General features: G+C 40.1%; 1 protein-coding gene across 1 annotated transcript in view; it reads left to right on the top strand.

The window, feature by feature from the left end:
* The first annotated feature begins 3,657 nt into the window (after positions 1 to 3,657).
* Positions 3,658 to 12,695, top strand: part of LOC120615711 (glycerol kinase-like) — a 65,960-nt gene continuing 56,922 nt past the window's right edge. Inside the window, exons 1-3 of the mRNA XM_039878909.1 lie at positions 3,658 to 3,784; positions 10,597 to 10,603; positions 11,551 to 11,577. Of these exons, the coding sequence (XP_039734843.1) occupies positions 3,707 to 3,784; positions 10,597 to 10,603; positions 11,551 to 11,577 (112 nt within the window). The 5' untranslated portion in view covers positions 3,658 to 3,706. The remainder of the gene's footprint in view (positions 3,785 to 10,596; positions 10,604 to 11,550; positions 11,578 to 12,695) is intronic.

The following is a 12,695-nucleotide window of genomic DNA, read 5'->3' on the forward strand; positions in this document are numbered from 1 at the left end:
AACTCTATCTCAATGACAGTATGGTAAATGAAATCAGAATATCTATTAGTTGATTTTTACATTTATATACATTTGAGTTTTCAGAAATGCAGCTGAGGAGTGAAGGAATGAGAAAGTGCAGGCAAATGGGAGTAATTCCAAAAGGAAAAGGGAAAATAGATCTATGAGAGTCAGAGTAAATATTTAGGGTATGGAGTTGAGATAGGCTGAGCTAGATTCTTCCATTTAAGGCCCTTCCATGTTACCTTCCCTGGTCTCTAGAAGAAGCTTAGATGTATGTGACTCCTGAAAGCTCAGATATTTTAGTCTTTCAGCTTTGTTTTTGTTATCAAACTCAAGGGGTTCATTTTGCCTGCAAGCATCAAAGCCAAAGGAGACACGGACAGGAGTGTGCAGCAAAGAAAGTAGAAGTTTTAAGGAAATTGTGCCAAGCCCAGAGACACAGGTGAGCTAGCACTCAAAGACTTGGCTCCCCATGGCTTCTAGTGGATAGGTTATATAGGGGAAGACTTATTAGTTGTAGTAGCTAAGGGAGTTGGGGTCATGGGCTCTACCAATTGGTTGGGGCTAGGGTAGGATGCAGTTGATCATTGCATCAGGTCCTGAGGTCAGTCATGGCATCATTCTGTCTCATTTCAAGGGGATGCCATAGGAGGTAGGGTCTTTTCCCCTCCTTGAATGTGGAGCTGCAAGATGTTATCTTTAGTTTGACAGAAACTGTTTATGTGGTCCACAGACCTGAGGCTTTGTTACTAAGACTATTTGATGATGACCTAAGGACTTAACGATTAAGGGAGTGGTCATGCAGTATGCGGAAGGATAAAGAAAGAAAATATGCAAGTGAGCCCAAGGCCAGTTTGAATCAAGGAGAAAAAGGAGAAAAATTCATTTTAAAGAAGTAAAGATTTACACGGTTACATTTTGATTAAAGAAATGAAGATGTGGAATATAGACTGTGTGCAAACCACAGGAGCAATATATTTAAGAATCTCTCATGTACATCCAGCCTACTTAATCTGAAATATCTGAATTCTGATCCCACTATACTGCCAAACAATTTGCTGTCCTGTTATATTCTGAGAGTCAAAAGTATGTGAAAGTTAAAAAACGGTCTGGAATTTTTTTACTGGATTGATGTTTTAGGTTTGGTGGCTTCCTTTTTTACTGTTTGCTAGAGTTATGGAAATCCTTATCTATATCATTTAATTAATGCCTTTCACAGTGTTTAGAGGCAAGTTAGCCTACTTCCTTTACATATGCCTGTTTGCCTGTCTGTTTTTTCCTCTTCCAGAAAATTCAGAAATACTGATTCATCTGTCTTCCTGTCCTAAAGCAAGCCAGTTTATCAGTAGTTATCAAGTCCAGTATCTACATAAGCAGGCCTCATCTGAAACATCAGCGTACGATTTCTAGATGGAGTACAGGAAAATTTACTTCCAGAGCAAGTGTAGTAGTAAAACTATTAACACAGAGATGGACAAGTGAGGTGGTGTAGAGTAAGGCTAGATGGGGCAAAAATGGAAATTATGTTCCAGAACACTGAGAAATTGGAGAAAGGGGTGGGGAAAAGTGAGAGAGTAGGAATAGTACAGTGCTTTCAGGATTGAGAGAGCTTGGTGGTTTACAAAATCAATTGTGATTTTCAACCGGCATTAAAAAATGATATGTAATAGAATAAAACAATTCAGAACGCATTGCATAGAAGGATAAATATTGTTTGAGAAACATTTTTCAATACGTGTAAACAAAGGGGTTCAGAACAGGCTTCCCCAAAGTGCGATGCTAATTACCTTTATTTATTTTTTTTATTTTTAAATATTTACTTTTATGTGTAGTTAGTATACAATATATTAGTTTCAGGTGTACAATGTAGTGATTTGACATTTGTATACCTTACAACGTGCTCACCACACTAAATCTAGTAATCATTTGTCACTATGCAAACTTATCACAATATTGACTATATTCCCCATCACTTTTTTCTCCCATCCCCCTACCCCCCTTCTCTCTGGCAACCATCAGTTTAATGTTTCTATGAGGTTTTCTTTTGTTTTGTTTATTTGATTTTTTATACTCCACATATAAGTGAAACCATATGGTATTATCTTTCTCTGGCATGTGAATTATTTTGAGCTGAAGACAATCCAGATCCTTAGGGATCAGAAGGAACTTTTCTCTCTCCCTTAAAGAATTCAAATTGGGTCTTGCTCATTATAGGAGTTATCAGAAATAACTTTTTATGACCTATCTATAGGGCAGGGCAAACTTTAAATTACTATCTACTCTTATTCTGAGAATTGCCCTCCTCCCTTCTCAGCCTCAGGCACCATACCTCATCCTTAGCTCAAAATGCCATGTATACCTCATTTTAACTGTCTGTGAACATCTCATATATGTGGGGGTCTCTGACTCTCTCACATATGTGGAGTTCCTATTAATATGCATGCAATTAAATTTGGTTATTTTCTGTTGTTAACCTGTCTCATTGTATTTATTAGACTAGCCGAAAGAATCTAGAAGGGTAGAATTTCTTCCTCCCCCACATAAATACATATACATATATATTTATATGTGCAACTGTAATATGTATACTATAAATAAATGCAGGTGGACACACATATCTGGGGTTGTTTTGTAAACTATTTCCTACAGTGAGTCTTGGTCCAAAGTTTGAAAGCCCCTGGAACATAGAAGCCGGAAAGGATCCTGACAAGGTAAAGTCAAGGTCAAATGAGAAACCCTTTTCTCTCCCTTTGCTGGCCAGAGCAGTTAATGAGGGGAAAGGAAATGACATGTGAGGGAGGGGACACTAGAGTGAGGTCAGGCTGAGGCGAAGCGAGAAGCCAGGGCAACTCAGGACAGGGAGTCAATTGAGGTACTTGGGTAGGTTAATTTTGAGCGCTTCCTTTGCTAAACCGAAAGAATTTCCGCGTTCCTCCTCCCAGAAAAGCCTACAAAGGTGAGGGGTTCGCGTTGCTTCTAAAGGTGACATTACTTGAGGGTTAGTCCCTGTAGATGGGATTGTTACCCACTATCCACGGTGGCTGGCGCAGGGGTGGGGTAGGGGGGCACGGGTGGGCGTGGGAGGGTTGTTAAGTGGGCGGGGCGTAGGGAGCGCGGGAAAGCCGGCCGGGTGGGTCCAAAGAGCTGCTCACGCCAGGCTCTGCACAGCGCATCAGAGGAACACGCAGTTCTGCACTTTGGGACCGACCCATCAACGGGCGGGAGGCCCACAGCGCTGGTAGGGTTGTGCCCCTTCCGTGGGCCAGTGGCCTTTTCTGCCAATGGGGAGCACCCGCCTCCGCCCCTGGCCGCTGCGCCGCCGGGCTGCCGGGCCCCATGTGACTTACTGCGCAGGCCACCGCCCCCGCCGCACCCAGGCCCCGCCTCGTGACGTCAAGCAGCCCTCCGATCGTCTGTACCTTCCGCGGCTTTCTGCATTTGCTAATTGGCTGGACCGGGAGACAGCGCCCCCCCCCTTCGACACGCCCCCGGAGTCCTAGGGAACGCGGTTGGGGGCGGGGCCTGAGCCAGAGGGGCGGGGTGAGAAGGCTCCGCGCGGGTAAAGGGGCAGCCTGGAGCGCGGTCGGATCGTTCAGCGGTCACACTCCGCATATCCCTTTGGACTTGCCACCTGCCCCTCCCCCTCCCGCCGCCGTTACCCGGGAAACGGGTCGCGATCGCCCTACGACCCGAAGCTGGTTTCATGGCAGCCGCGAAGAAAGCAGTTTTGGGGCCACTGGTGGGGGCAGTGGACCAGGGCACCAGCTCGACGCGCTTTTTGGTGAGCCCGGGGTGACATTTGAGGAATGAGCTGAGCCGGGGTGGGAGCCCCGGGAAGCAGGCGCTGGGTGTCGCGTCCCCATCCCGTGCCTACCCCGACCCCGGGCCCCAGCCTCTAGGCAAGGGAAGGAGGCCACGGCCCCCAGAGCAGGACCTGCCACACTGGGGCTGCCCCGCCTGGGCCTGGGGGACCTTGGCCTCTCGCGACCCCGGCGGCCGTGCCAAGCAGCCCTGGCCTTGGTGGTGGAACCCGGTCACCTACTAATGGGGACACTCCTCTCCCAAAGGGGAGCCAGGAATTGCCGAGCATCAGTGCGGAGCGGCCAGCCTGCATGCAGCCAGGGACAGGTGGCCACACTGACCGCTGCTGCGGTCTTCCCCAGAAGCATTTGGCCTGCGGGGCGCAGGACGTCCTTGGATGGGGGGAAAGCTGTGTCACGGCTGTGGTAGCTTAACACAATGTCCTTTGGAACAGTAGAACGAATATAGTATTAGCGTGATGATGCGTTGTCATCCTCTCCCACAGAAATTGCATAAGGTAGAATGCTATGGGGAGGTGGGGGTGGCAGAACTTATTAGGAAAAAGACAGGACACTGTCTTTACTGGAATCTTTATTTAATTTCTAATATTTGCAAATTTCAGTTCTGATACTTTGCCTATTACATTTTGTGCACATGCTTCACAGTGTAAAATGACAGGAAAACTCTTTCTCTTTTTATTTACCGTGTATAACAGCAGAGTTCTACCGTAACAGTGCTATTTAAGTGACTCCGCTAGGAAACTTGCTCTTAAAGTGAGATGCCGCTGAGTTCAGTAAGACAATTTAAAAGTAATTTCAATAAATGGTTGTTAATTAAGCTAAAGTGGACATTCGACTGACCTGGCAAGTTGATATAAATATTTAATAATTATTTAGCTCCACCTTTGCTACTTTACCTCGGATCATTTTTTCGTGCATGATTTAGTATGCATATGTATGTGGATGTATACTGTATGTGTGCATTACACATACAGTGTATATATTGTTCCAAATTTCTGTTTAGCTGACCCCTTGACTAAAACCTGAATTCGTGCGTTCATTTTGATACTTTCTTGTCTAAACTGGAAAGCTTTCAGTCCAATTTTAGTTTGAATCTTTATTTCATTATTTAACCCTGATTTGAGCTGCCAAGACAGTTCTACAGTCTCTTACATTGTTTATCTTTTGATCACCCTGGGCAGGTTTCATTCTGTCTTATTTTCATAAATGTTTATAAAGTAATCTTGCTTCATAAGAAAGAAAGTCTGCCTAACTGGATTTGATTAATATATAAAATATACAATCACCATTTTGTATTTAAAATGAAGAGAGACCATTAAGACATGTGCTGACTGAGTTGCATTTTGAAGTCATATTGAAGAATTGTCCCCACAAATTCCTCCAGGAGCCAGGCAGGGGCATGGGGGAAGGGTGACTGGAGAGGTAAGACTGGGTATTTAAGGGAGTAGTCAGTCTATAGTTGCCAAGCAGGAACACAAGCCCAGTGTCGCCAGATCTTCAAATTCTTTAAGAAAAGCTGGTCATCTGGAATTTTCAGTGACATTTTCCTATTCTTCAATGTTGGCAACAGTTCACAGAGCATACTGGGGGCCAAACCAAACATGGTGATTTTTTTTCAAGTTTATATAGCCTTTGCCCTCTGTGAAAGTGGGTAAAATATTTTGTAACTGTAGGCTCTTTAGGACCCAGCCTGACTGTGCTTGTCTTCACTGTTGCTGTTCACATAGCCCAACAATCTTCTTTATCCACTGCAGGTTGTTTGTGGTCCATTGGATTCCATTGCCCAACAGACATTTTTCTGCACTAGTAGAGAAGGACTAAGTCAACTTCATATTCTCACCATCAGTTGTTCATGTGTGACAGAAACAACATGAGCCTTTCGAAAGTTGGGATTCTCCTTATTGCGCTCTGTATGGAATGAGCTCAATGAGTAAGCTAAGGTGCAAATTCAGGAGAGTTCCATCTTGCTTATAGAATGATGCGTAAAAGTTGATCAATAAAGTTTTCCACTCCTTGAGAAAACTAGAAAAGAATGCTTCAGAGGTAGATCAAAAACTTAGAGATTGGCTGCAAAGTAGAGGAAAATTTGGGAATGGTTTAGGCGAGGTGTTTTTCCCTTTGGCGATAAGGAAAGAGCTTGCTAAACCACTCCCTGCAAAATGCAGATAATGGATTTGCTGAATAAGTGCTTCAACCACAAGGGGATTCCCAGGAGTTATTCCAGTCATATTGTTCCACGTTGTAATTATGACTCAAAAATAATTGCTTACCTTCTCATAAACACTATAGTGAAAAAGAACTGTCAGAAGGAAGCTTATAAAGTTGAAGGTATTTAAATAACTTCCTGGCCATTCATTAATTTGCATATCTAATTCAACTTTCACAAGACCAATAACCTCTCCAAGCTTTCTTCTCTCCTTTTTTCTGCTAGCAATATTAACTTTCTCCCATTAAGGGACACACGATTTCTTTATTCATGTTCCTTCATCTAAGGCAATTCCTCCTCTATTCCCATACCTTCTCGAAATTCTACTCTGCCTCCAAATAGTGGCTCAACTGCCATCTCTTCCTCAAACCCCTAGTTAGCATTTCTCCCCCTTCCTTTAGCACTTATCCATTAGTAGCCATTATCCCTACTTTGTATTATATTTCTATGTCTGCTGTACTGGAGAGCGGGGACCTCCTTTTAAGTGTTGTTCATCTTCGTATTCTTTAAAATATCTTGGTCAATACAACAAATGAACCCACGTTTTGTCTATAGAGAGCAGTTTATACACATTGAATAGATTTTTATTTCTCTTTAATAGGTCAATGGAATTTTAATCTTGGATATCCTTTTTACCTAGTCCAAAAATCTTAAAACTTTCCGATTTGAGTTTATGTTTGATTACTTAATTTCTTCTATTTTAGTAGTAGACCTGCAGTTTTAGAACATACTCATTTCTTCCTCCAGTTGTCAAAGAATTAATCTTGGCAACCTATGCATATGCCTTGTACTAAAGGAGAATTTCCAACTTGTCGGATAGGAAAGTGAACTGGCTTTGGCACAGGGTTACTCCAATTGCAGAGTAGCAACTTCTTGGAAAGATAATTACTGTAATAGGTTTTAAGGAGGGGCCATTTCTTTATAAGACAAAAAAGTTGCAGTTTAAACAGTCAACTTCTTTTATTCATTTAGTAACTTTGGTTTTTCCCCCTCATTAAGTTGAATATTAAAACAAAACAAACACTTCAGATGTATTGTGACTTAAAATGTGGCAGCTACTCCATTGAGGACTTTTCCAGCATTATCTCATTTAATCCTTGTAACAACTGTGATGCACAATCCCAAGCATGGCCTAATTGGTCTAATTTGAAATTAGACCAATTAGGCCATGCTTGGGATTGTGCCCAAGGTCTCAGAGTAACTGGTGGAATGAGAGTTTAAGTCCAGGTCTATTGCAATCTGCCACACTGGGAAGCCTGTCCTCCAAACTTCTGCCTTAGGCCCCCCTGCTACCTGGAGTACTGTAAAGGGGAGATGGAAGGCTGGAGAAGTCCACTTATTCACATATCACTCAAGTGTCAGTTCTGATTATGATCCTCAGTGAATCTTCACCAAGAAAAATATACTTACAGTTTGGTTTTACAATATGTAAAAAATTTTGCCTTCGAATAGGTATTGCTGATTTGTTCGTCTTGTGCTGCAGCAGTAGATCCTGGGCTGGACTCAGGTGTAGTGACAATGGATAATGGTTGAATAACCATTTTGTTCCCATAGCCAGTGTCTATGGAGAATGATTAGAATTATAGTTCTGTGCTTGCTTTGGCAGGAAACACTGCCTTGGCCCCAGTTGTCTCATTATACTTAGAGACCTCATAAGGCTTAGGGATGATTTCCGCTTCCTTTTCTTTCATTTATTTATTCAACACATATTTATTAAGCACCCATTAGGAGCCAGGGACTAATGAACAGTAAACTTGGTAAAACTAATTTGGTTCAGAGCTGGAATGAGGCCACTCTTATGATAACTATCATGATTCTTTTGTGGGTGTTTTTCTCCACTAAATTGGTTTGTATTCTTGCCCATCACATTACACAAATGGCAAGAATACATTCTCACCACAGAGCTGCCACCCTCGTTTGTCCTCTTGTGTCTCACAAGTATGCTAGGAGCTTTCAGATTTGAACTGCTTGAGGGGCGGAATGGTGTCTTTTTTTCCTCCCAGAAAACAGCATCTGGCACATGACCACATGAATAGACATGAGTGGAGAGGGGCCTCAGGGCTCAGATGTGTTGACTAGAACTCTTGGATTGGAAAACTTGGAAGGTAAACTTTGTGGGGTGAAATTTGGCAACTATTGATGTATTAGATGTATGCATAAGCTATTTAACATAATTTCATTTTTAAGAAAAATACAGTGTCATTTGCTATGTTTCTTTTAGTTGTGTGGCTTGTTGGAAGGTACCATTATGCCTTTTGTGGTTAAGTTTGCAGTGTAACGTATTTGTAGCTAGTATTTTTATTTTAGGTCATTCGAATTTATATATATCATAGTGTATTAAAGAGGGCGTTTACATTCCTGAATAATGTCTTATCACATAGTAAAGTTGAGTATGGCATAAAAGGGTAAGCTAGTGGGGAAATTGCATGGGAAGGGAAATGAATGTGCATGTTTATGAATGACTCATAAAATGAGTGAGGCAAGCCTAAAGGACAGTTACTTAGTAAGGAAAGTATTTTGTCTCTCCACTACTTTCCTTCTAAGACAGAGAGGGCATGTGATGTTGCAGAAAGTTCCTATTAAACAATTTTTTCTAAACATAATTTTCCTTGTGTCTTCATTTTTCTAACTATCCTCCTCCTCCAAATGTAGAATTGAGTCATGATTTGGGTACAGAGGTGCATATAGAACTGGTGACTCCTAATTCTAATCCTACCACTTAGAGGTTAGTAGTAGAAGTAGTAGTAGTAGCAGCAGCAGCAGTAATAATAACAGCAACACAACAATATGTTGCAATAATAGTAATAGCAGTAGTAGTGGTAACATCTTTTGAGTGTATGCCATGTACCTTCACAGTGCTCAAATATTTTTCTACATTAAGTTTCCTTGTTTCTTCTGTTTATAATTGCCCTCCCCCCAAAACAAAATCTGGAATCAATACATGACTTGGGCTTAGAGGTGAAAATAGAACTGGGGATTTCAAACCCTAACTATCACTTATCAGTGGTGGTGGTAGTAGTAGTAATAGTAGTAACAGTAATAAAAATATAGCAGTCATAGCAGCAACAGTGGTGGTAGCGTCTTTTGGATGCATACTGTGTACCTACCCTGTGCAGAAAAACCTTTCTTAAATTATTTTATGTAACCCTTTTACACATGGAAAACTCAGGCTCAGAAGTTAAAAGTTAAACAACTGGCAGGGGCAGGGCTGGGCTTGGCCCCTCACCCCCAAGCAATGCACGCCTCCCAGGCCTGTGCTCTTTGCTTTCATGTTACACCAGGCATAAGGTTCTCATATGCCTTATTGGCAGACCCAAATTTTATCTTTTAGTTTATCTGTAATAAGAAGTCAAGAATAAATACACTTAGACTTTTTTAACAATCAGTGTTTCAGTATTTTATTTTATTTTTTTTGGAAATGATCTACATATTCATCATTTAACTTGGCAAAAGTCTAAGGTTTCACATTAACAAAAGATTTTGGGAAACTGTTTAAGTAGACATACCATAAAACCTAAGTATGGCTGAAAAGTTTACCTAAAAACTTTTTAACCCATCTATGTCTGTTCATTTTACTTGTTCTCGATAATTATGTTTAGGTTAATTATGAAAATTTTATACCAAGTTATGTTTCTTGCTGGCAAATTTTGCAACAGAAAACATGGACTTAATTTGACTAATAAACCCAGGTAGGATAAAAGTGGTACTTAATGGTGATATTTTAAGAACATGCCTATTTAACCAAACCAAACTCAAACCAGCTTTAACATCAAATATTCTCAGGTCATGTGATCCAGAAAAAGCATTTGGGTTCGTTTTCTATTTTTGAGAATTTTCATATGAGCATTTATTTCCTTTAAGCCAATTAAACAGCTCTTTATAAACCATTTCTAGTAATATTCTCTGGAGGTAGAAATACATACACATTTATGGACATATGCAATCAGAGACCTGATAGTTTTGTTTTTAAAATTTTAGCCAGGAGACAGGTACAATAAGGCAAAAAAAAATAAAAATAAAATAACACACACACACAAAACACAACACCCTCATTAATTTATAGCAGTTGGAATAAGTTACATTTATTTGTTCAGATGGTTAAGGCTTTTTCTTACTAATATTTGTGAAGACGATGATTAAGATTTGTATTTGTTCTTGGCAAGCAGCCTTGGAACCAGAGCAGCAGTTTGTGCTTTAAAAAAACAAACAAAAACTCCTTGATTGCTATTTTTTATCTTCAGTTTTAGGACTTGAGGACAGTAAAGATTGGTGGGCTTCGAGTTGCAAATGCCTCTAGAGTTGCATTTCTGGTTTCACAAAGATTTGTAAGATAGGGACTAAGATAGGGACACTTGCTCTCAATTCCCCTAAAGAATTTGGTTTATTAAGTGACATTTTAGGAACTTTGTCATTCCTAATTTGCTTCTTTCTCTCTGGGTACATTGTTTATTTTAGCTTAGGGGAAGAGGCTTTAAAAAAAATTCCTATCGGCCTCTGAATCTCCAGCTTCTAATTTTGCCAACTTTATGATCAAAAGTTATTAAATCTTCTCAAATACCTTGTCAGGTTTTGAGTGGGAGAAACAGAAATTTTAAAGTACCTGGCCAAAGTTCTTTTTAGGATCTTTTTAGAGCTACCTTTTTTTTTTTTTTTTACGTCATTTCGTCTTTTAGAAGCTTCTGCATTTTGATCAAAGAATGTAGCCCATCTTTGAGAGGTTTGGAATTCTCTCCTTTAAGGAGGGGAGGGAGCCTTGTGGTAGACTTAAAAGTTTTCCCAAATGGCCATTAGAATTTTAAATTATTTTGGCTAAGTTGGTTCATTTTATTAAAAAGGCACAAAAGGAGGAACCAAAATATTTGTGCCTATAGCTAGCCAGAGTTCCCAAGGAAGTAACTTTTTGGAAAATTTTAGAGGATGCAGACCCACGTTAAAGATACATTCTCCTGAAAGCTGTCACTGCAGACAAAAGACAAGAGATGTTAATCACTGCCAAATGCATGCTGGTACCAGTACTTTTTGGACGGCAGGGATCAAAAAGCCAACTCTCAGAATGAAAGAAAAACTGCATTTTTAAATTTTTTTTATTATTATTACATGCACATTAACGGCTTGAGTCTCTTGGAGCCAGACTACTTAATACCTAAGGGGGGAATGTTCCTTGGAGTTAGGGATTGTGTGCCATTTTACAGAGTTCCGCAGCCCACAGAAATTTTTCTTGAGTTTAGCAGGTGACCTGATGTCAACCTAACCTCTTCCATGCCCAGATTTCAAAGACAGTACTAAAAACATGCAAATGATCTCATTAATAATTTTTATATTGATCACATACAGAAATGATAATTGTTCAGATATATTGGTTTAAATAAAACGTGTTATTAAAAATAATTTCACCTGTTCTTTTTACTGTTTTTTTTATGAGAAAATTTAAAGTTACATATTTTAAATTTGTAAACGTGGCTTGAATTTGTGATTTGTATTATATTTTTGTTGGATGGTTTTGCATCAAGAAAGTTGTAGATTCTAAAAACATTAAATCTATAAAGTGTCAGACAAACTTGGGAATGGTACATAGGATCAAATTCTAAACAACTAAAGGCAATGTTCATTTTCTCCTCAGATTTGGCACTCTGAAGAAGTAGGGAAGTCCACACTCCATCCTGTTATGTCCAGATGCTGTGTGATCAGACAGTGTCATGCCCTAACATGGCAAATGAAATTTACGAAAATCTTTTTTTTCTGCGCCTATTCCAAAGGCCTATAGACCCATTTCTAGTGTGAGGGTCCTAAAGTTAGCCTACTCAAAACTAAGAAGTGACTGAAGAAGGGTACCACTCCATTCTTAGCCCCATACGTCTGCTGGCGAGGTTTTTTTAAGAATCCAGCCAGCAAAGAAGGGACACCTTGTTTCTTAATCCAGACTCATTTTGGGAATTTGAGAGTAGACCCTGGGAGCAGCAGTAATGTGAATAAAAAGAATACAGCTGTGGTTTCTTACTAGTTTTTCTGCCACACAACTGTTTCTCATTTTATTTGATAATTTTTGTCCTAATAAGTGCCTAATAGACCATATTTTTTCAGATAGTCAATAAACATTTATTGGTCATCAACTCTGTGCCAGGCACTGTTCTAGGCCCTAGAGATACTTCAGCAAATAAAATAGGACAAATAAAGCAGACATCTTAGAGACATATGCTAATGCCAAGTTGTAAATTACATGGGCTTCTGCCAAGTGCCTTTTGCTTATGATGTGTTGTTAACCTTTGACTTGTAAGATATTTGATCTTCTCAAAGGGCTTGAGAATTTGCCTTCTTGCTTTCCTTATATTTATCTCTTCCTCCCAAAAAGGAGGTGTATGTGTGGTGGGGAGGGAGGGGAGTAGCCACTTTGTGTGTTCCAGTGTGTGCTCTTATTTCTTTCCCTTTCTTAGTGGCATTGAGCAGGTAATTTTCTCCCACAGGAAAATTAGGCATGGACAAATGTTCCTACCTAAATGGATGTGATTTTATTGCTGCAATTACAGTGATTTTGGAAGTTAACTTTAGTGAAAATGTGAATCCTTACTCTCAAAGACTAATTACTTTGGAAACTCGAGTATAGATACTCCCCGGCAAAACAAACAAACAAACTATATATATATATATATATATATATATATATATAT

The sequence above is a fragment of the Pteropus medius genome, unplaced genomic scaffold (assembly GCF_902729225.1).
Source record: "Pteropus medius unplaced genomic scaffold, Ma_sr-lr_union100, whole genome shotgun sequence".
NCBI classification, from domain to species: domain Eukaryota; kingdom Metazoa; phylum Chordata; class Mammalia; order Chiroptera; family Pteropodidae; genus Pteropus; species Pteropus medius.